General features: G+C 34.5%; 1 protein-coding gene and 1 long non-coding RNA gene across 5 annotated transcripts; one reads left to right on the top strand and one right to left on the bottom strand.

Moving 5' to 3' along the window:
* Positions 1-240: 240 nt before the first annotated feature.
* Positions 241-5,882, bottom strand: LOC138327897 (uncharacterized). Of its 4 annotated transcripts, none has more exons than XR_011209121.1 (5): positions 5,779-5,882; positions 4,396-4,843; positions 2,969-3,280; positions 2,435-2,739; positions 241-2,090 (listed from the first exon to the last, which is right to left on the bottom strand). It is a non-coding gene; the product is annotated as an uncharacterized lncRNA (long non-coding RNA). The 4 variants fall into 4 exon arrangements; XR_011209122.1 differs by having other exon boundaries at positions 2,929-3,280; positions 4,451-4,843; XR_011209119.1 differs by having other exon boundaries at positions 4,451-4,843; positions 5,779-5,881.
* LOC138327896 (uncharacterized) lies at positions 452-5,796 on the top strand. Its single transcript, XM_069274348.1, has 8 exons — positions 452-760; positions 1,484-1,571; positions 1,847-2,071; positions 2,429-2,759; positions 2,978-3,333; positions 3,593-3,651; positions 3,967-4,062; positions 4,371-5,796. The coding sequence occupies exons 1-8, from the start codon at positions 452-454 to the stop codon at positions 4,941-4,943; spliced, it is 2,037 nt and encodes a 678-aa protein (XP_069130449.1). The 3' UTR covers positions 4,944-5,796.
* Positions 5,883-23,963: the final 18,081 nt, after the last annotated feature.

Below are 23,963 nucleotides of genomic sequence, written 5' to 3'. Positions count from 1 at the left end.
TTTTCTAGTAGAATTTATTGTGCGATGCAAATTTTTCTATATATACCAATACTGGAAATGGAGTATCCCCTTATCATTTCATTATTGATTGCAATGCAGCATAATTATTTTCTCATATCATATTACAATTATTACAAAAGAAAACAATATTTGGAGAATCATAATATTTACTCTCAGAATCAAATGCTCACTCTATAAAATGATAAAGATCTACAAGAAACTACAACTTGTACACATATATCAAATTATTCTTGTTCTTTTTATTCAATTTACTGAGGTATAATAAGGCTGAGATAAGATTTCATCAAAATGCAACATATCAACAAATTAACATAAAAATCTTTAATGGTATTTTCTTGAAAAATTATAAAGAAATTAAAAAAATTTGATTGCAGTTAAGTACAAACATTACACTCCGAGTGATCTACAGACTGCTTTAGATGATGTAGCAATGGGACTGACAATGAGAGGTGCAGCAAAAAAACATCACATTGCCTTCACGACCATTCAGAGACATATGAAGGAAAATTTAAAGGGTCGTGCCGTACAAATGCTATCATCAGAGGAGGAGGAGTATTTAATTAATTATATTACATACTGCCAACAGAGAGGGTTTCCCCTTACAAGGAAAATGGTTAAGATGTTCGTGCGCGAGCTCATGAAAAGAAAGAAAGTGACCATCTCTGCAAATGGCCCATCAGACAGATGGTACAGGCGGTTTTTGACACGCCATCCTAATCTCTCAATGAGAAAGCCCCAGGTATAGTAGACCTATTTTGGGTAACACAAATTTGTAAGGGATACTGGATGACTGCATAGTCTATTTTAATGATGAATTTGAAATGACAGAGTTAATTCAAGATGCTCCACCGCTGACAAAAGGTATTTTTTCACTATCAAAAACAGGAGCAGACGATTTAGTATTTTTCTTCAGTTACAAAAGTTACTTACTTTACACCATTACCGCCATAGAAAAGTTTGAGCTTCTAATTTTACTTCAAGTTAAAAATATAAAAAATAATTAATTGCATCCCGAAAAAATTCCGCGGCACTATATCCTATATGGAATGAAGCACTGATTGCGCATGCACCAAAGGCAAACTAAATTTTTTTATATTATTTTTTGTGTTAATTAGACATACATATACACGATTAAACACCAATTTTTGTTCAAATGATGAATATCATTTATGCTCCGTCGGCGGTGGAGCATCTCTAAATACACAGAATTTATGTCCCAGTGACCACACATTCAATACATCTGAAAGTTAAAAACTGGAGTATATGGAGTAAGAAAGTAGTGACCAGAAACTATATATCAAATAACCTTAACCCTAAATAGTCGACCGATATTCTCAATAATGCACATTTCCTCATATACCAATACCTAGCTTTTTGTTCTGTATACTACAGTTGAACCAAAAACATATGGTATGTTCTCACGTACATTACTGCAATTTTCTTGCATTACTATATGTTATAGGTAATAGATGGCGGTAGAGCGAGAATGGCGAATGTGACAGTGGTCAAGCAACACTTTGACCTCCTTCAACAGACTATAGATGCCCATGGTAAGTCTAGCCATACAGTTCATCATGCTAATGTCCACACATTGACTCAACAAGAATATACGCATTCATGGATCAACCAATATGGTCAATAATTTCTGTAAATAACAGATATTTGATTTATCAAAAGACATATTACAAGACATTAAGTGCAAGTGTCTGCAACGTTAACTTTATCTGAAGAATGTATCTTATGTATTTGTATATCTAAACAATATGAATTTTATACTAGATATATGCTGCTTTATCTGAATGATTTAAATATTTTAAAATGCTAGGACTCCGCAACAAACCACAATGCATCTTTAATATGGATGAGACTGGGTTTGGGCAGGGAGCCACACTTGACAAAGTCTGTGTTGTGAATGGGAATCATTCCTATACCAAAATGGCGACAACAAATTCCCATTCAACAGCAACTGTGTGCGTGTCGGCAGATGGACGTGTCCTTCCTACGTTTGTTATATATGAGAAATCATTTCCAAGTGGTGCATACCGCGATGGTGAGTCAGCTAATTAAATCTGAAAAGTCAAAAAAAAAAATTAATTTCAGTTAGTTTTTAGGAGATGATTTAATAGGCTCTTGGCATGCTGTCTAATTCCCATGTATTTTTGTTGTATCAATTATAAATATTTGATAATATTTTTAATTTCACATTAAAACACAGCTTGGCTTTGATTGATGGCGCTGTGCAAACATGTCTAAATATATGTTTTTAAATATATTTTTAATTCAAAAGCTGAATCGTATAAGAACAACAAACATTATTTGTAGACCAATCAATATTAATTATTGCTATCAGTATATTGGTATCAAATAAACCTGTGATCTGATATTAAGATATAATGTATTGTTGCAGGCATACCTGAGGACTGGCTATTTGGTGTGTCTGAAAATGGGTACATGGATACTCAGCTCTTCCTTTCATGGTTTAGGCAAATTTTTCTTAAACATGCGACGAAAGAGAGACCCCTTCTCCTCACGATGGACAACCATGAGAGCCATGTGAGTTTGGAGGTGGTGGAGGAAGCCAGAGCCAACCAGGTAGAGCTGTACTGTTTACCACCCCACACTACCCACATCCTACAGCCTCTGGATGTTGTTATGTTCAGGCCATTGAAAAAAACCTTCTCTGATCTTGCCATAAACTTAGGCTATGTGAATCATCACCTAATCATAGGAAAAAACAGGTAAATAATAATATCAATATACACTAACAAACATATACATGTAAAATTAATATAATACTGAATATGGTTTTATAGATTTATTCATATTTTATGCAAACTGCACTTAGTTAACAAAATAATAATATATAATACAAATTAAATAAAATCTTGTCATCTGTCTTTATTTTACCTTGATTTATCATTTACTATTGAATTATGAATTGTCTCACAATTCACAGGTTTGCACAGGTTCTGTGGGCTGCAGTGGACAAATCTTTTAGTCCCTTCAATGTCAAAACTGCCTTCAGAAAATGTGGTATATATCCTCTGGATTCTGATGCCATCGATAAATCAAAGCTGCTACCAGTCGACCCTGCCTTTGCCTGTGGTCCAGGAGGAGACAACCAGATGACAGGAAAGGAAGTCAACATGGATCCACTGTGCCACACCTGTGGCCAGTATGTGAGTGGCCACCCACTAGTAAAGCAAGGCCTTATTCCCACTGACTTGGCTAATCTCTTTGTTCCCATCCTCGGGAATACCTGCAAAAAGGAGAAACAGACAAGAATTATATCCACATCACGAGTTATAACTGGTGAGACATTACCACTTCTATTATCTATATGTACAGAAATGCATAATTGATAATGCAACTTATTTATAGAGAAAAGAAAAAGAAAAACATACAAGCTGATCATTTTAGTATGGCAAAATGCTTATTACAAAAGTAAGTCATAGCTGCTGATAATCAGAAATTTGTTTACATACTGCTTTTTTTACTATCACAATACTTGATTCAAAATTGTTTGAGATATATTGATACAAGTTCTAAAATTCTCAATTAATTATTGCAGGAGAAGATATTTATAAACAACTTAAGGAAAAAGAAGAGGCCAAGGTTCCAAAAAGAAAGGCAAGCACAAGAGTTACCAAGATTTAAATATTTGTTTTTACTTGCAATGTATATTTATGTAACATGTAGCAACTTACATTCATGTTAATATCAAACTAAATTATTAATTTTATAATATATAACACTTATGTAAAGGATCATGTCACATCTTAAATCATTAAACTTGATACCAGTAACTTAACTTAATTGGAATTCATCCGTTAACTAATTGGAATTCATCCAAGATCCTCTGTAGCTATTTATAGTAACTGTATTGTTTAGTAATATTAATCTGATTTAGTAAACTCCTTTATGTAAATGATTTATTAATTACAGACATCAAATATAAAAAAGCCAGCAACAGGAAAGGAAGGTGATGATGATGACCATGATCGGCTACCAACAATCAAACCACCCAAAAGGAGAAAAAAGGTACAAAATATTTCAGCTGTTCATAAGTAATAAGATCCTACAATGTGTACTTTATTTTAAGTTTCTGGACAAAATATCATTAGGTACTGTATCTAAATATGTAGGCCTCCTATTAGGAAATGCTACTGTGTGTGCCATATACATTAAATACAAGAGTAGACCCCCCCCCCCCCCCAAAAAAAAAAAAAATAAAAAAAATAAAAATAAAAACCTACAAACAAACAACAGAGTATACTTATGTTTATAGATGAATTTGGTTTAGGTATAAAGATGTAATATTTTAAATTATTCAAACTACAATATTTCAGGTAAACAAATTTAAAACACAGGTACCATTGAATGAAGAAACACCTGAGCGTACATGGATCCTAGCAGAGGAGGCATATACCTGTGCTTTATGTAATGAGAGAGGCTGGGAGGATGACGAGATACACGGTGTGTTTTGGGTTGGATGTGACTCTGTAACATGTGGTCGGTGGTTCCACAGAGCTTGTATACCAACAGAGGACCATGCTGACATTGACCTTAGCTTGATGATAAATAGTAATTGGGAATGCCCCTTGTGTTCGGTTCCACATCCTTCCGCAGAACAGGGAGAGTTGGAAGAAGTTGCCACAACCTCTAATCATGCTTACACAGGTGATGTACAGTATGTGGAAGGTGATCACGAGGAGGTACATGTAACAACAACTTCTGATCAGGAAACCTCTGTGCTCATATGCCAAGTCTGCATGGTTTCAGCGACATGCAATCCGGTTGACCGTACTCTATTCTGGGCAACCTGTCAATGTGCAAAGAGTTATCACCAATACTGCATACCAAAAACCTTGTTGAGGCAGTACAATAAATTGGGAGCAAAGTGGATTTGTGGACAGTGTTAAAATGCATGTTTTAAAATAGTTTCATAATGATTGTTTACACAGTGTTAAAATGTTAATAGTTTGAAAATGATTGTTTATATTTAATGTACTTAATCATAAACATTGGTTTTATATGTCTTCTTAAACCAATTATCATTTTTATTTTCATATCATATTCACATAATGTCACATGGATTATTCAAATGTTTATGTATCATACTTTCTGCCTATTTGATATAATGATATTCATCACAAACCATTCATCAATGACATGACAAATTGAAAAAAAAATCATCAATTATAAATTTAAAATCATGTAAAAATGTTGCGTTAGTTTTATTATTTATGCTGTTATGTTCAATGAAATTTTTTCACCTGACAAGTTGATGGAGCAAACATTGAAAGCGTTTATTTTATCTGTGTTAACATAGATATTCCCATGAGCTCGTGTTTAGCTGTTGTGCATGCGCCAAGACGTTGTGAAAACAACCCAAAGTAGGCCTCACATGGGCTTAAATTTGTGCCTCTTCATGATAAGTATCGATATATCCACAAATTTTTAATAACTGTATATAAAATGTTCATCACTTGAAAACGAAAAGCCAGTAGAAAACAATGATTGATAAATGGTCAGAAGGTCGATTGCTGAAGTCTGTTGATACAATCTGAAGCCATAGACAAACGATTTATGCAGAATTTTAATTCCTACACAAACGCACCTGTTGGCCATTTCATCAACAGTCGTTTATTGCGAGTTATGAATTGCTTATTAAACACTAAGTAGATAAAAATATGCATTATGCATGAAGCTTTAAGTAGTCCAGCTTATCAGAATCCCCCAGAAACAATAACTTACCAGTTTTCGGACATAAACGTACATTTTTTCCCATGTTTAGCGGAGTGATCCGAATGGGGTCCTCTCCGCAGTCAGAACCGGAAGTTCAATTACCCGGTTTTGTGACGTCAAAAATCACGTGCGCACGAGGACTGAAAGTCGCCGTCCGAATTGAAATACATTTTACATGATCTATTTACGTAAAAATCAGTTTGGTAGATGGTGAGTTACGAGTTATATGTAAAATCGGGATAAAACATGTTTTGGTGATCCGAATCGGGTCCATTGTCCTTATAGAAGGGCATATCAAAATGGTGTGTGTAGTCAAAATTAGTTTCAAATTAGAAATTATTTACACTTGTACATACGTAGAAACTTTATGTAATAAATGTGTGCAACGTTAGGCGTATCAAACAGAGAAGGTGTCAGTATGTTTGTTTATAAATAAAAGATGGAAATAACGTCATATGAGTCAGCTCGCCCGCAATGAGTAAATACATGTTGTTCACTGTAAAATATGACCGACTATCATCCTGAAAACTACTTTTGGTTACTACTGTAGTAAACGATCATTTGCTTAGAAAAGAATAGTAATAACTGGTAGTAAATATTCACAATATTTTTTCATCGTGACAGAATAACAGTATACAAAAGTAATACATCTTTTCTTACACTCTTATTCATATTTTTTTTCTCCCCATCGATTACTTCAAATTAAATTTTAAAACATTTGCTGATCACACGGGGCACATTTAATATTATAATTATTGCAAATACATTTACTAGTTTATTTTATCAGTTGGTGAGGTGCTTAATCCCAATCCGATTTTATATAACTATATCTACATGCACAACTCGCTATTACATTATTGTTTTTCATTAGATTACATTCTTATACACTATTCTAATTGATTATTCTTTCTTTGCTACTTCTTAAGATCTTTCACATGTTTTGATATATATTATGTTATATAAAATCGTAGAAAGAAACAATAATATTAAATAAAATAAATAGGGAAATGAAAATTACCACGTTATAACCATGAATTTGTTATAAGTGTATTCATTATAAATATGTTTTACTGTACCTTCTCGGTATTGGGTTCGGGACACTTATAGAGAAGAGCCACAATTTACTAAGAATATGATGAAATGTATGTTGGTGAGTAAAATATCAAATATTATAAACAAGTTAATCATATGTTACCTTTTCTATATATGTGATTACCCAACCTTTTCTGTATGTCTATCATGGAATTCTGTTTACATGACAACGGTGGTCTAGATGCAGTAATTTAGCTCTCTTCTTCAACTTTGATTTACATTTCCTTTAATATAATAATACTATATAAAACTATTTTCTCCTCTTTTCAGTATGTTCTGTTGACATTCCTATTGTTCATGTAAGATTTTATTTTTTCAAAGTGAAAGTGGAGACCATGACACCAGTCTGTACAAGTAGTTGATTTCCCTTAGAAGATGACTGGTTGATTTTTGCTTTGTTTCCTATTCACAGCTAAGGTCATTTAAAACCAGACGCTCTTGTATGCAATGTATTCGATGTCCGAATGTCTGTATGCTTTGGAAGGCTGTGTGATATATCGTGATATGTCTTCGTGTAATAATAGTGCTCTTGCATAATTTATAGTGTAAGTGTTGTGTACACTTATAATACCATGTGAGTCTAATATAATTTCTTTTACAAAAACATACCTTTAATACATAAGGTATGATTTCGTTCCAATATACTTCCAACTATATCGCATATTGACACAATGTTCATGTTTCGTTTTCACAGAATCACTTGGATGATTCCTATAGCGATAAATATTGCTATGTCCACATGTATAAAGGTCGTAAAATCAATGTATATGAGCTTTATCGTAATGCTATCCCAATCGAATTCGTTCCAAAATGGAACACTTTTAAAATATTTGATACATTTTTTTATTTTCCAATACAAACTTTCAATGATTGTCCTGAGTAAAAACTAAGGCGATAAATAGTGACTGTGGCAAACTTAAATTGTGAAAAAGAATATTCTTACCAGTGTGACAACTTTAAAAACACGTTTTAAAAGGAGAGAGAAAAAATAAAAGAACAAAATGTTTATTTAATTGTGTCTAGACATTAGGAGGTTTTTCATTTCGGCTACTCAGACATGCTGAAACACAAGGCTGGACCAAAGCAATCTTGTTTTAATTAAATAATACTTTTTCTCAAAAAATCTCCAAATTAAAACTCGGTTCAATGAACAAATTATCTGAGGAGAAAAACAAATTGTTCGGAAACTCATGAAAATAACAACAGAATAGAATAATAATATTTCGAAAGAATACAAATCTAGTTAACATTAGATTCATGTTATAGTCACAAATACAAATAGGGTGGAGAAGGTGTGACAATAGTGATAACTTAGTTGGCGTATGGCCTTATAATTCAATGAAAGAGACAACAATAAATACTTACAAAAGGAATAAACAGTGAAGTAAAACTCCAGTGTAATAATATAAGACTCTTTCATATGTGGATATGAAGGATAGGGATATTCTACCCGAGGGTCACTAAATGTAGTAAAATCCGAGGTTTGCCGAAGGTTTTGCAACATTTTGTGATCCCGAGAGTATTTTTCTTTCATTCCTCGACGTTTTATTGCAATTTTATAGCTATAATATCCCGCCATTTTGAAATAAATTCGAAGAAAAACTCGACTGCAAGTCAATTTTCCATACATGAAGAATAACGTGATATTTTCAACACAAATTCCGTTGTTTGCATCTTCTTTAGCACAACCAGGCAAGTTTGTGAAAAAAAATGTGAAATAGTAATTTTGTCGACGCCATGACGTCACGAGGCTTTATTGCATGGGTAGCCATGCAATACAGCCTTAGGCGACAATGAGTGTATTGCCCTAGACCAGCCAGTATTACATCCGTAGGTATGAAATAATTTTATATTCTTCCACCGCCAGTCTACAATGTTCAATGTGCATATAATAGATTACAATATATCTATTCGGCTGAAAGTAACAAGTACCGCGTTATACCCAAAACTAATTAATGATACAATGATGAATTATAGTTCTAAAAGGTATAAGCATTGAGGTACAACTAACAGCACCTTATTCTTAAACCATCCGTCTAAAGTGTAAATTGATTTCGATATACCTTTATTACATAACTGGCCCGCCCAGCAATATTATATGCCCATGTATTAAATACCGCCAGACATATGTGTAATAACACTATATGTATTATGAGGTCACATGTAGGTTTGACGTCATAATATATATATATATGACGTCACATGCTTGTTTCAATAAACCGAAACGTCACATACTGAAGTTTATATTAATGATATTTGTGATAAAAAGAATCTTACATGAGTGACTATGTAATATGAAATTTATCAGCCAAGTTCAGTTATTTGCGCCTTAGGGCGTGTGGCATAACAAATTATTTAACGATTAACGAGTTTGAAAGATTTCATATTACATTATTTTCCAGTTAACAGTTTTTAACACGTGCTTGCTTGTTTCCTGCATTGATATCAAGACAGTAGACTGGCCTTGGGCACATCTAAACATTCTTCAACACATCATTCCATTTTGCTTTTTCTTCCGTCTATTATCAGTAACAATGTCAATACAATTATAACGTTCTATTGTCACAGCTCATTTGAAGTGTCGTACTGATAGCAGTCTCCCGGAAGTCTTATAACAAACAGGGCATAACGTAACAGTATGTAACAGTGTACAGATCTCAAATATTGACGGTATATTCGCAAGTATCAACTCCATCACAATAGAGCAGACCAATGGATGTAATGATACCTGGACAAATATAAATAGGACGTGTTCACTAGTTGGTACTGACCTTACGGGAAACATGCAGCAACACCATGTGATCCTTTCCAACGCAGGGAACATAGTAGAAACAGGGTGGATATCAGCACATATTGAACGAGAGGGGATGCTGGAGTTTTTAGGGTGCAAATTAAGAACAGTAGGACATTCAACTTTCAGTTTAGAGGTATTGAGCCGTAGGATTCCAGAGTATATTTACTTCTGTGGATCACGCGATATTCTTTTACATCGAAAGATTTGTTACTGTGCCAGTGATACCAGTTTAGACTCCCAGTCCACTTGCTTGGCGTCACAATGTGGTGATGAGGAACAACCACTGTTCTGTGGACAATCATCAAACTGTATGTGTATATACAAACAATTGATCAATATCGCTGAACCGGTGAACCATTTACCCTCAAATATCAAGTATTGTTCTTATCTTTACATGGTTAGGAATAAAGATGTCTGGTATGTTACGTGTGTGGGACAAAATGTGATATTTCAGTGGAATGGCTACGCCAACAGAGATGTGTTTTATTGGGGAAACAAACTTTTATTAACAAGCGATAATGAAAGTGATTGTGTTGCTGTTCATAAGACCATATCTTACAGAATTTTACCACTAACACTACCCTGTTCCACTAACTTACCTGGGATATGTATCAAATCAACTAAACCTACAACACACCGGTCACCAAAAAGCCTTCATACATATAAAATCGTAGAAAGAAACAATAGTATCACTTCTTTATTCCTTTAATATAATAAAACTATACAATGTATCATCTGTAAAACTATTTTCTCCTCTTTTAAGCATGTCCTATTGACATTCCTATTGTTCTTGTAGGGTTTTATTTTTCAAAGTGAAACTAATAGCCTGTTGCATTTCATTCCTATTAAAATTTCATACAAACTTTCTGGTGTTCAAAATGGTTTTGGCTTAATATAAAAATAAGGATCATTAAAAGCAGTTTTTGGGGAAAAAGTTCTTGGAGACCATGACACCAGTCTGTACAAGTAGATGATTTCCCTTCGAAGATGACTGGTTGTTTTTTGCCTTTTTTCCTATTAACAGCTAAGGTCACTTAAGGACAGACGCTCTGGTATACAACGTGTTCGATGTCTGAATGTCTGTATGCTTTGAAAGGCTGTGATATATTCCTGATATGTCTTCGTGTTATAATAGTGCTCTTGCACTCTTATAGTGTAAGTGTTATGTACACTTATAATACCATGTGAGTTTAATATAATTTCATTTGCAAAAACATACCTTTAATACATAAGGTATGATTTCGTTCCAATATACTTCCAACTATATCGCATATTGACACAGTATTCATGTTTCGCTTTCACAGATTGTCTCCTATACCGATAAGTACTGTTATGTCCACATGTATAAAGGTCGTAAACCCAATGTGTATATACCGTAACGTGATGCTATCCCAATTCAAACGCTATCCAAAATGGAACACTTTAAAATTCGTGATACTTTTTTATGTTCCAATACAAAGTATCAATTATTGTCCTGAGTAAACTAAAGAGATTAATAGTGACTGTGGCAATTTGCATATGCATGTTTCCTTCCTGTATTTTATGTATCAATTTGCATAGGAAAATATTGAACTCTAAAAAATGTTAAATCACCATGATAATCTATAGAAAGAGGTTGAAAATTCAAAGATTATATAGCAATATGCAGCACTCAATTGTCACACAATTGTAGATGTTCAATGTCAAAATATTATTTTATTGCGAGTTTCTAACAACGCGAAATTAAATCACACCCGAAAACAGTTCGTTTACCGATCTTTATCATGGAATATTCGGAGGCACTGACCTAGTATAATTTGGAACCACAAACCAATTAGTGAAACGTCAATCTAACGTCTTTCAAAAGCATGTGATCATTGTCTCAGCCCTTCTCATTGGTATCGATATATCTCTCATGTAAACAATTTTTAACATATGACATCGTTGTTGTATTAATATAGTGAAGGTAAACTGATCACACTAACACATACCTGTTATCTCTAAAACGTCCATAATATATCTCCACAAACCGTTATATCATACAAACCGTCAACACAGCCATTACTTTTTCTATCGTAATCGTTCAGGTCAAAATTTCTATTATTGATATCAGTAACGCAGAAGTTAAATACTACACTGAACCTAACGTAATAAAACATATATTATAGTCGTGTGCATAGCGTTTGTGGAATCGCCGTTGTAATGTTTAGGAGAATTACTCAGATTCTTGTGTTTTTCATCAACCTTGTGGGTATACTCTCCTATGTTGACCCATTTACAATAGAACAGAAATAGGATCTTACATGAGTGTTCATTTCGTAATTATGAATATTAATGAAACGAGTCTAAGAAGTTTTTATTTTTGCAAGCAATGGCGACCAAAAATTAAAACTTCGAGACGAGTTTCATAAAATCTCATATGAAATGAACACAAATTTAACATACTCTTTATCACATAACTCCAAATACCTACATAACAAAGATTTTTCCAGCAAAAGCCGCCATTTTGTCCCACCGTCTTTGTTATCCTGACGTCATGTCATTTTCCTGACGTTATTTTAATGTTTCTGTCTGACGTCACATTGAATTTCCAGCCAATGAAAACCGTTCCATGTCATATTACACTAGTGACATATGCAAAATTATTACACGGGCGATATCACTGGATATCAGGCGGATTATGTGATAAAAATGGATATCATGATACCTGGGTGAATGTGACAGGACGTGTTTGCTTCTAGGTGTTGGCCTTAAAGGGAACATGCAGGAAAATAAGGTTGTCATTTCGTACGCATTCGATATTAGAGAAGCTGGATGGATATCGGCACATGTAAAACTTGAGGGGTCGCTAAAGTATTTAGGTTGCACATCTGGAATAGTTAAAACTGGAGCGTCTTGTTTAGGGGTATCATATCTCAGAATACCAGAGTGTGTCTATTTCTGTCGATCAAATGATATTGTTTTACATCGAAATGTGTGCTATTGTGCTAACAATGTTAGACTCTCAGTCCACTTGCTTGGCGTCACAATGTGGTGATGAGGAACACCCATTATTTTGTGGACAATTCTCAAACTGTATGTGTCGATACGGACTATTGGTCAATATCGATAGATCATTGAAATATTTACCCTCAAATATTAACATGTTCTCTTAAAAATGCTTTGGGAAGAGATTATTGGAAAGTTAAGTGTGAAGAGCCATACGGGATAGTGTGTCAAAAGAGATGTGGTTTTTTTTCTGGGTAAATAACCATACGCTATCAAACAACTTATGAAAACGACAAGACAAAGATCCTATGCCCCGTTATTAGTGACGCGGGGGCAATTGTGGTGATTTTGATAGTTAGTGTAGTTGTCATAGTTTGTGTGATTAGAAAATGTAGACATAATAACAATTGTAGATCTGGCTTCCACCTACATTACATGATATCCCTTCCGGGAAACAACAACATCAAAATCAAAACTTTTATTCTGAGGCTGGTAGTCATTATTTTTCAGTTAACAGTTTTTAACACGTGCTTGCTGGTTTGCTGCATTGATTTCTAGACAGTAGACTGGCCTTGTGCACATCAATATGATTGAAACATTCTCCAACACATCATTCCATTTTTCTTGTTCTTCAAATTATTATCAGTTACATTGTCAGTACAATTATCACGTTCTATTGTCACAGCTCACGTGAAGTGTCGTAAAGATAGAGGTCTCTCGGAAGTTTTTTTAACAACAGGCCATAACGTAAAAGTATGTAACAGTGTACAGATCTCTTTTGAAAAACAAAACGTAAACATGTTCCAAAGGGTAAGTCTGATAGTTGTGTTTTTGATCATTATTGACGGTATATTCGATAATATCAACTCCATCACAATAGAGCAGACCAATGGATATATTTATACCTGGACAAATATAAATAGGACGTGTTCACTACTTGGTACTGCCTTTACAGGAACCATGTGGCAACATTTGGTCATTACCGACACAAACTATCTTACAGTGACAGGATTTATATCTGCACATGTGGAACGTCAGGGGGTGTTGTATTTTGCTGGATTTGTGTATGGTTCTGTAAGACACGGTGTGCAAGGTCTATAGTCTAGCAGAGTGTCTGTAGGTCCATGCACATTCTTCGTAGTGGGGATATTTGCTATTGTGATGGTAATGTGATATTACTAGTACATAGACCTTATGGTATATTATTTTCTTGTTCAGCAGACCAATGTGGTTTTAATGGCCTCAGGTTTTGTGGAAAGTCAAGAACATCATCGCGAATATGTATGTGTCGGTATCAAAGTCAGTCACCAAACAACAGATTAATAAGTAAATACCATTTCTGTCAAAATCAGAATATTGCAAGATGCTCTCTTTTCCAAAACGATAGGTTTATGGCGAGTGACGTGCAAGACGTTACTTAGAACCTGTTAATGGAACGTTGTCATCCCAAGGGAATTCGAAGTCTTCTATTGGGGACCTCGCAATCGACAAGCGGTAAAAATCAATATTGTGTCGCTGTTCGAAGATTTGATGCGGTTGGAAAACTTTAAATTTTACCCGTTACACGCCCCTCTACTACTAAACTGACAGGATTATGTAAGAAAGGAACGAGAGTTTCAACAAATTCACCGACTACATCATTTTCCAAAGCAAGGTATACTACAGTTGGGTATGATATTAACTCGAAAAGGACTTCACATATAGTGTCTAAACATACAACAAACCAAGTTAAGGTGACAACGCCGAGGTGACATCACAGGAAATGCTGAAATATACAACAAATAACCCTGGTGTGAACTCACAAGAAATGCCGAAATACACATTAAACAACGCTTAGGTGACATCACAGGAACTGCTGAAAGATACAACAAACAACGCTGAACTGGCCTCGCACGAAATGCCAAAATGTACAACAAAAAACGCTGAACCGACCTCGCACGAAATACCAAAGTGTACACGACGCTGAACTGACCTCGCAGGAAATGCTGAAACATACGACAAACAAAGCAGAAATGATCTCGTATGACATGTTTACACCTACAACAAACAATCGGATAACGGATTCTCACTTACCAAGAAGGTATCAAAGATGGGAACTCCAGTGTATATGGATCTATCAACTACAGATAAAGCAGTACAGGCATCCCGCAACACAAAGACAAACGAGCAGACAGATATCATAGGCCCTGTCCTGGGTGTAGTAGGGACGTTTGTGGTAATAGTGATAGCTAGTGTGGTCACCATAGTTGTTCTCGTACGAAAAAGTAGACGTAAGGAAACTTGTAGGTCTGAATTACCTCGTGAATTACACAGTATCACGACTGGAAAACCACATATAAATCCAAACTTCTTCTCTGAGGTTGATAGTCATGTCAATAGGAAGGAAAGCCACACGGAGGACAATGGAGAATATGATTCATTTTACAGTAGTATCAAACAAGTGAGTGGACCCGACCTGTATGACCATACTTCCAAAACACAGGAAAATACGTATGGACGATTGAACCGAAATGGAAAACCAAACGCACCGTCTGATACAGCTGATATATATGACCATACCAGGACCGTCGTCAATGGTGACACGTATGACACCTTCCTGACTGGAGCATGTCGGGAAGACAGTTCAAACGATTATTACGATCATACTTTTGGTGGGGAAACCTATGGACAACTGGGGCAAGGTGGACACGGTATAAAAACCAGCAGACGACACGTATGACCATTCGAGGGCGATTATTAGAAGTAATGGACATATGTACTAATCCTTCCGGACAGACCGGGACGGACAGGAGACAGACGTGGATCGTGATCGTGAGGAGTATTCTAGTGTTAATACCGGCTATGGATATTTACACTAAAGTAAGTTGGAGATATTAAAACGGAACGGTTACGATACAATGAATTGAGCCGAGGGATACAAACTCATGATAATATATCAGTTATAAATAATCAATGTATGTACAACACATCTGTTATGATTTTCTGATGAAATAAGGAACTAGCATGTGAGATAAAGCAACTGAAAACTTTGACTCATATAGCCAGTCTGCGCTTCCAGAACTCACCAGTGATTAGAACGGTAATATATTTATTGATTCTTGAAGGAGATTACAGCTGAGACAGGAAATTTAGCAAATACATTTTCGAAGAAAAGAAACTAGAAGTATAAGAGGACACTAATTGGAGGCTTTGGAGAGTTTCATTTTATCATTTTTCAACTTAAAAAAATGTAACAATTATGAGAATTTATCAAACACCGGGCCTTCAGTGTAGACAATCTGGAAGTGAAGCAGCAGGTATATTGTATATATTACTTAATGGACTTATTTCGTGATTTACTTATTATCCATAATGATATTTTCAAGTAATGTGTATACTGTAAAACAACGTTTTTTCGTGGCTATTTAATTCGCGATTTCAGCTTCAAAACATTTCCGCGGAGATTAAGTTTCGTGAATTATTAAAATTGAATGGAAATATCTTTGAAATTAATGGTACAAGAATTGTGTAAGATATCCATTCGCGGAGATAAACTATGGAAAATTTGCTTTAGTCACGCAATTTGCGAAAATAAATCGCACGCGAAAAAAAGTTGGCTTACTGTATATTCATTTTGTACCTAGAGCTCCAGGAGAAGAATCTTTGATGATAACGGTGACAAGAAATCCATTTACTCTAAGTCTGGTGATGTTTTAACATGATATATATATTATATATATATATGGTGCAAAGAAATAATATTAAACGTGTAGAAAAAAATAACTCGACATTTCAAGAGATTTGTCAAGATACATTTAAAATAAAAACGGTCACATGATATAGAAATAATGAAAAAAATAACATTCATTTTTTCATAGGAAGAGTAATTGAAAAACAAATGCGGTACATCAAATTCAAAAAGTTTTTTTTTTCATTTTTGCATAAAATATAATATGTAACAACTAATTGAAATCACAATTCATTGGAACATAAATGCGCTCCTCTCTTATGAAACACTTTCATACAATGAATACATGGAAAGTTCGAACGTTGTTTTGATAGAAATTGCAAGATGAATAACTAAATTTACGTGAAAGTATTTTTTCAGAGTAACGGAATATGTTATTATGCGACCGGCAATTATTTTTTCTGGCGATCGTCACTTAAATTTCTGGCCATTATTTATGTGGCGATCGCTAACTGAAAGGTTTTGCTACCTTATATATTGACACTTCCTTGAATAATATGTATAATTTAGTTTAATTTCACGTGTTTGTATTCTTCTGTATCTTATCCAATTAATCAATATATAATCTTGTGTAGAATCCAGATCTCAGTTTACTTGTATCTTTATTAATTTGATTAATATGTCATACAAATCTTCTAGAATTCGACTTGCTTTTTTCAATCATTATAAACACCAATAAGGCACAAGCACAATAAAGCACAAGACTTTAGCCAATGAACTTGCTCGTTACAAGCAAAATTAAATGTATGTATAAAGAATAAAAGTATCATAGAAATTCCTGATATGTTCCCTGTTTACTGCTGGTGTTTCAGGAGAGTAAGCGTATTCTTTCATGTTTTATTGGCCGTACAAATCCACGGTTCAATCTATGTGAGATTACAATCTCATTGAATAGAGGGGGACCGAACATAAATGTAAGATTTAATGGCAAACAGTATGTTTCTACAAAACATTTCATTTGAATGAAGAAACCTACAACATAGATTTCATTACCTCACTTAATACTGTTAGCAGTGAATTTATCAAAATTGATCAACTTTTGATTAAAATCCTGATTAAATGTCATGTATTCTGTGACCATTGTGCAAACATGGCAGAGAAACAGAGGTATGTTTTATTTGAGTTTTTAAGCCTGGGGAAGATGTTTATTTCTAGTGAACTGTGGACAACAAAATCTTCTCTTTTTTATATAAAAAATGGCTATAAACCAGTTGTTTCCATGCACATGTGGAAATATATACTAAATTTAATGTCTGTTAATTACATTCATTTTACAATTAGTTTCAAACTACCGATAGTTTGAGATCAAGTTGTTTATAACAATTAATACTGGCAGTTTGTTTATGTTAGGAAATTATTAAATGAAAGATACATTCAGATAGATACGTTAAGACAGATATGTATATGGTTAAGACAGATACGTTAAGACAGAAAAGTATACGGTTAAGACAGAAAGGTATACGGGTAAGACAGAGATACGTTAAGACAGAGAGGTACACGGTTAAGACAGAGAGGTACATGCTTAAGACAGAGATACGTTAGGACAGAAAGGTACATGGTTAAGAGGGATGTTACGGTTAAGACAGAGATATGTTAGGACAGAGAAGTACACGGTTAAGACAGTTATACGTTAGGACAGAGAGGTACATGGTTAAGACAAAGATACATTAAGACAGAGAAGTACATAGTTAAGACAGAGATACGTTAAGACAGAGAAGTACATGGTTAAGACAGAGATACGTTAAGACAGAGAAGTACATGGTTAAGACAGAGATACGTTAAGAAAGAGAAGTACACGGTTGAGACAAAGATGTACATGTTTAAGACAGAGACACATTAAGACAGAGAAGTACATGTTAAGACAGAGATACGTTAAGACAGAGAAGTACATGGCTAAGACAGAGATACGTTAAGACAGAGAAGTACATGGTTAAGACAGAGAGGTACATGGTTAAGACAGATATACGTTAAGACAGAGAAGTACATGGTTAAGACAGAGATACGTTAAGACAGATAAGGACACGGTTTAGCTAGAAGGAAAGGAATTTGACATTATTTTTACACAGTAAATATTGATTATTTCTTCTACTAACTTGATATTTTTATTTTTTACTAACCGATCCAGCTGTGAAACAGAGTCTCATTGAAAGCTTGATAACATCCTCAAGTGCCAGACTTTACACACCTGAGTTTGATTTATCTCTTCTTCTTATTGGTGCCACAAATCCATCGATGACGATGATTATATTGTGTGGACTGGCAGGAGCGTGCATAGATTGTAAAAAAGAGTCAACATATATACAGTGATTTTGAAGGTGCAGGTTATTTTTTTAGTTATAAGATAAAAATATGATAGAGTTTTAGGGAGTGGGGTTTAGGTCTTCAAGTTTTGTTTCTAGGATATGTGTCTTGAAGACCTCTAATGTGGTGCTTTGTACTGTAGCCACCGGGAGGATGTTCCATCGTTTAATTGTGTGTGGGAAAAGTGAATGTTTGAATATGTCCTTCGTGGCAGCTATATGTCTATATGTGAATGGATGTGATTGTCTGATCCTGTAGTCTGTCAGATGAAGAATTTGACTATAGTCTATTACCACGTACTGGTGTATGATTTTATAAAATAATATTATACGTGTTCTTGTTCTGCGTGTTTGTAGTGAGGTCCAGTTGAGGTTTTCCATCATGTCTTGTACTAAACTTGTGTTGTGCTATCTGCTAGTTGTGTAGCGTGCTGCTCTGCGTTATGTTTTTTTTTCAATTTGCATGATTTGATTTGTCTGGTGGGGGTCCCACACGGAGGAGCAGTACTCCAGTTTGGTTCTGACTATGGATTTGTAAGCATGTTCTTTTATATGTTGTGAGTTTATCTGGAGATTTCGTTTCAAGAATCCTAGTGTCTTGTTAGCATTTGCAGTTATGTTGTTGTTGTGTGTGTCCCATCGTAAGTTATTTTGTATTGTGATTCCTAGATATTTTCAAGATGTTACTTGTTGTAATTTGTGGTCGTGGAGTTTGTATGTATAATTGGTCTTTGTACGTTTGTTTGCAATGCTGAGGCCGTTACACTTGTCCGGGTAGAAGGACATAAACCAATCTTCCTCCCACCAACATTCTGCGTCTAGATCTTTTCGTAATTTAAGTACATCTTGTGTGTTATGTATGGTTTTGTATATTATGCTGTTAAGAGTCTGAGGGTGCTGTGTTTGATGTATTTTGGGAAGTCGTTTATGTATACAAGGAAAAGTATTGGGCCCAAACAGGCTCCTTGAGGTACTCCTGGTGTAACTGGTATTTTTTCTGATTGTTTCCCTTCAAGTTAAACTGTTTGGTGCGGTGTGGTAAGAAGTCTGTAATCCATGTAAGTGTTTGTCCTGTGAGTTTGTATTGTAGGCAATGATATAGGTCTTTGTCAAATGCTTTGGCAAAGTCCATGATGATGATGTATGTTTGCTTGTTGTTATTGTTTTGTGTTAATTTATGTATAAAAATGACTGGTTGTGTTTCGCATGATCGGGACGCTCTGAATCCGTGTTGTAAATTATAGAGAATGTTATTGTTTTCGAGGTGTTTCATTGTAGAGCTTGTTATCATATGTTCCATGAGTTTGCATGAAATTGAGATGAGTGAGACTGGTCTATACTTTTTAGGGTTGTGTTTGTCTCCTTTTTTAATATATAGGATGAACATGACATGCTTCCAGTCATGAGGCAGTTTTCCTGTGGTGAGAGATGTTGTGAATATTTTTGTGAGAATGGGTGCTGTTACGTCTTTTAGTTCTTTGAGTAATTCCCCATGTATTTGGTCTGGCCCTGAAGCTTTATGTGGGTTAATGTTTACTAAGAGTTTTATGATTCCCAAAAATGTTATGTGTATTTGAGGCATAATGGGGTGTGGTGATTGGCCTTTGTTTGGTATGTTATGGTTTTGTTCTGTTATGAATGCTTTTTGAAATTGTTGATTGCGAGCATTTGCTTTTGTAGTGGTCTCCGTTACGAGTTGACCATCTTTACGTAGGGCTATGATATCAGTGTTTTCTTTTCGAGTTGTTTTGATGTAGCTAAATAATTTCTTATGGTTATATCGTTTATGTGTTGTTGGGACTATTTGCTCGTCTGTAGAGAGATCTTTAATCATTTTTTTCTAAGTAAGAACGGTATGCATTGCGCATCTGTATTTGTACCTCTGGTTTTATTGTTTTGTATGTTTGTGTTAGTTGGTAATTTGAGCGACATTTGGCGTGAAGTCGTTTGAATTTGTTGATGAGTCTACGTAGTGAGTTTGTTATCCAGGAACGTTTATATTTGTATGTCAATAGTTTTTGGGATATGTTCTTTGTTCCCACTGATTTGTGTAGTGTAGATTTGAATTTGTTCCATAATGAGTCCTTAGTTTCATTTGTTTGTAGCTCTTGTGATTCATGCAGTTCATTTAATCTTGTCTGATTTGTTCCCAGTTGGCTTTGTTGTAAATGTATATGTTTCTGGGTTCTTTTCTTGATCTCTTAAGTCTGACGTCAGCTTTTGTGTATACTATGTCATGATCGGCTTTGCCTATGGGTGGTGTTGTTTCTGTTTTGTTTATGATTGGCGTTCTGTTTGTGAATGTGAGATCAAGTATGTGGTCACCTCTAGTGGGTTTGTTTGTGAATTGTGTGAAAGAGCTGTCTGCCATAATGTCTTGTAAGTATTGGTGCTGTGCTTGATCTGGTTTGCCTGCGATTGTTTGGTTGTTCTGCCAGTCGATGTGTGAGGAACCACGATACAAAGCACTAGCAGCCATTCCTCAACCACTGGACAAAGTTGTGGCACTACCAGACAAAGCAGTCATAACTCAACCACTGGACAAAGTATCGACACTACCAGACCAAGCAGCCATTACTCAACCACTGGACAAAGTTGTGGCGCTACCAGACAAAGCAGTCATAATTCAACCACTGGACAAAGTTGTGGCACTGCAAGACAAAGCAGCAATGACTCAACCACTGGACAATGTTGTGGTACTGTCAGACAAAGCAGCAATGACTCAACCACTGGACAAAGTAGTGGCACTACCAGACAAAGTCTCAATTCGTTTCATGTATGGAGAGACAACGAAGAAGACAAATTAGTTTTTCTAAGGAATGAAATGCATGCTGATTTTATAAAAAAAATCGAAATCATCAGAAGATTTGGACAAAAGTTGCAGATGAATTGAAGACCATAAATTGCATTATCACCCCATCACATGCATTTAACAAATATGCCGCGTTGAAAAAAAAATGGAAAGAAATAATCGACGCCCCTTCCGGCTCTGAAAGTCGCTACCTTAGACATACAACTTATATGCTAGTACAAGGGCATCATCTACCTTAGACACTGATGCAGATGAACTCCAGCCTAGCACAAGTTCAGTTCAGTTCAGTTCTTTATTACTTTGAACCAATTGGTTTATCGGTACAGTGCATATATATATATACAGTGCAGACAGGAAAAACAATACAATATGTACAGACACACAAACATTCTCGCAGTGTACACGTATGCAGTGTAGAGAGATATCTCACATTACGATATACTTACATTCGTCACATTTATTTTCTAATTTTCATATAATATTTTTCATCCATTATTGACATATACCATTAATATGTTATTGTCACACAACACGTTTTACCACTCTCATATTACATTTATACATTACTTACAGAAAAACTTGTTGTTTTTTTTTTATTATTGCTCTCATATTATATCTCACAATACTCACAATACATTCATTTATAATCCTATTTTACATTTGAACGTTACTCGATTTATATCCAATAATGTTCTTACATTACATCTACACGTTACTCATCTTACATTCACTAACCAGCGCATATTACATTGATACGTTACATTGTATTAACTATATATTATATACATTAGACGTTACTAGCACATTACATTAATATTATTATTTCATGTTATCTCATTCTTACGTTACATTACTTATACATGATCTTGTTCGCATAATATTACATTTACGTTACTCAAGTTACATTAATAGTATTTTCACATATAAAATTAACTTTACATTCTATATTATTAACACATTAATTTAATCATTCAAATAAAACCTTCAACCACGGCATTGATAGTACATGTACGTTAGTATTAATACGGTATGCCATTTTTCATGCTAAACTTTCTCTCATTTTGCTGCTCAATCTGATAAATTTGGCTAAATTTGACAGATCTTTTATATTATCTGTTTTCATTAATTGCACACATTTAAACATACTAGGGTTTTGAAAATAATATCTCTTGATACACTTACTTCTTATATCTTTAAAACTTTCGCATTTAATAATAAAATGATATTCATCCTCGATATCCCCGCTATTGCATGATGTACAAATTCGACGACTTCTATCTGTATTGTTATAACGACCTCTCTCGATATTTAACTTATGTGACGACATACGAATTTTTGATATTTCTTTCAAATTTTGAGTCCCTATAGATTTTGTTAAATATTTCTGTAGACCAAAACCTTCGTGAATACATTTGTACAATGAGCACTTAGAGGATAATTCTATCTGTTCACTGCAGTCTTGTTGGAATATATCATACATTCTACGTTTGATTTATCACTATGCCAAATATAACCTAACCCCATTCTGTATAATTCATCTCTGACACTATCCGACCAATCACTCCCCTTCTCAAGCATTTCTTGATAGATAGCATTTAAAATACAGTTATTTGAAGTCTTTAATTTAATCCAATATTTAAAAATACTTACTTTTCTCACAATAGCCATCGGTAATCTGCCTAATTCATGATATACCATACAATTTGCTGTACTTTTCTTAACTCCTAATAATCGGTTGCAAAAACTCAAGTGCAATTTTTCTATTCTTGGTGCTTTGTGAAACCCCATACTTCACTACTGTAATTTAAAATACTAGCAACATAGTTATCAAATACATGAAGTTGTGTTTCAATGTTAAAAAAGTTTTTCTTACATACATTTGACACTGCAAAAAGAGCTTTCTTACCCTGTTCAGAAATTATTTTTGTGCTTTCTGAATTTACCGTTAAAATTTAGAAGAATACCAAGGTAATTAAAATCGTTTACAATCTCTACCTGGCAACCGTTATAAAACTAAATATCATCCTCTCTTAGTTTTCCCCCGGTTTCTGAAAACTAATACTTTAGTTTTATCAGTATTTACAGTTAAGTTCCATTTTTTGGTGTAAGTAGAAAGTGAATCTAGCATTTTTTGTAAACCCTCTGCAGTTTCGGATAAAAGTACCATGTCGTCTGCGTACATCAATATAAATAGATTAAGTGTTTGCAATTCAATAGACGGACAGTCATCTGTTAAAAAACTCATCTCACAATCATTAACGTACATTGAGAACATTAAAGATGACAATATTTCGCCTTGGAATAAACCATTCTTGCACTCAAAGAAATCAGACATTTTATTATCATACTTAACACAACATTTGCCATCATTGTATAATGAACGTATTATACGTAGCATTTTCCCTTCCACGCCCTCTTTGATTAATTTAAACCATAAAATTCTGCCGATTTACAAAATCAAATGCTTTCCTAAAATCAATGAAACAGCAGTACAATCTCTTT

Source organism: Argopecten irradians, chromosome 7, assembly GCF_041381155.1.
Source record: "Argopecten irradians isolate NY chromosome 7, Ai_NY, whole genome shotgun sequence".
NCBI classification, from domain to species: Eukaryota; Metazoa; Mollusca; class Bivalvia; order Pectinida; family Pectinidae; genus Argopecten; species Argopecten irradians.
The sequence above is the reverse complement of the archived record's forward strand: the minus strand, read 5'-3'. Positions and strand labels throughout refer to the sequence as shown.

Excerpts from the sequence above, each read along its gene's own strand:
- LOC138327896 (XM_069274348.1), top strand. The coding sequence starts at position 452 with ATGGGACTGACAATGAGAGGTGCAGCAAAAAAACATCACATTGCCTTC. Across the intron at positions 3,334-3,592 it reads CACATCACGAGTTATAACTG|GAGAAGATATTTATAAACAA; the intron begins GTGAGACATTAC and ends TAATTATTGCAG. Across the intron at positions 4,063-4,370 it reads CACCCAAAAGGAGAAAAAAG|GTAAACAAATTTAAAACACA; the intron begins GTACAAAATATT and ends ACAATATTTCAG.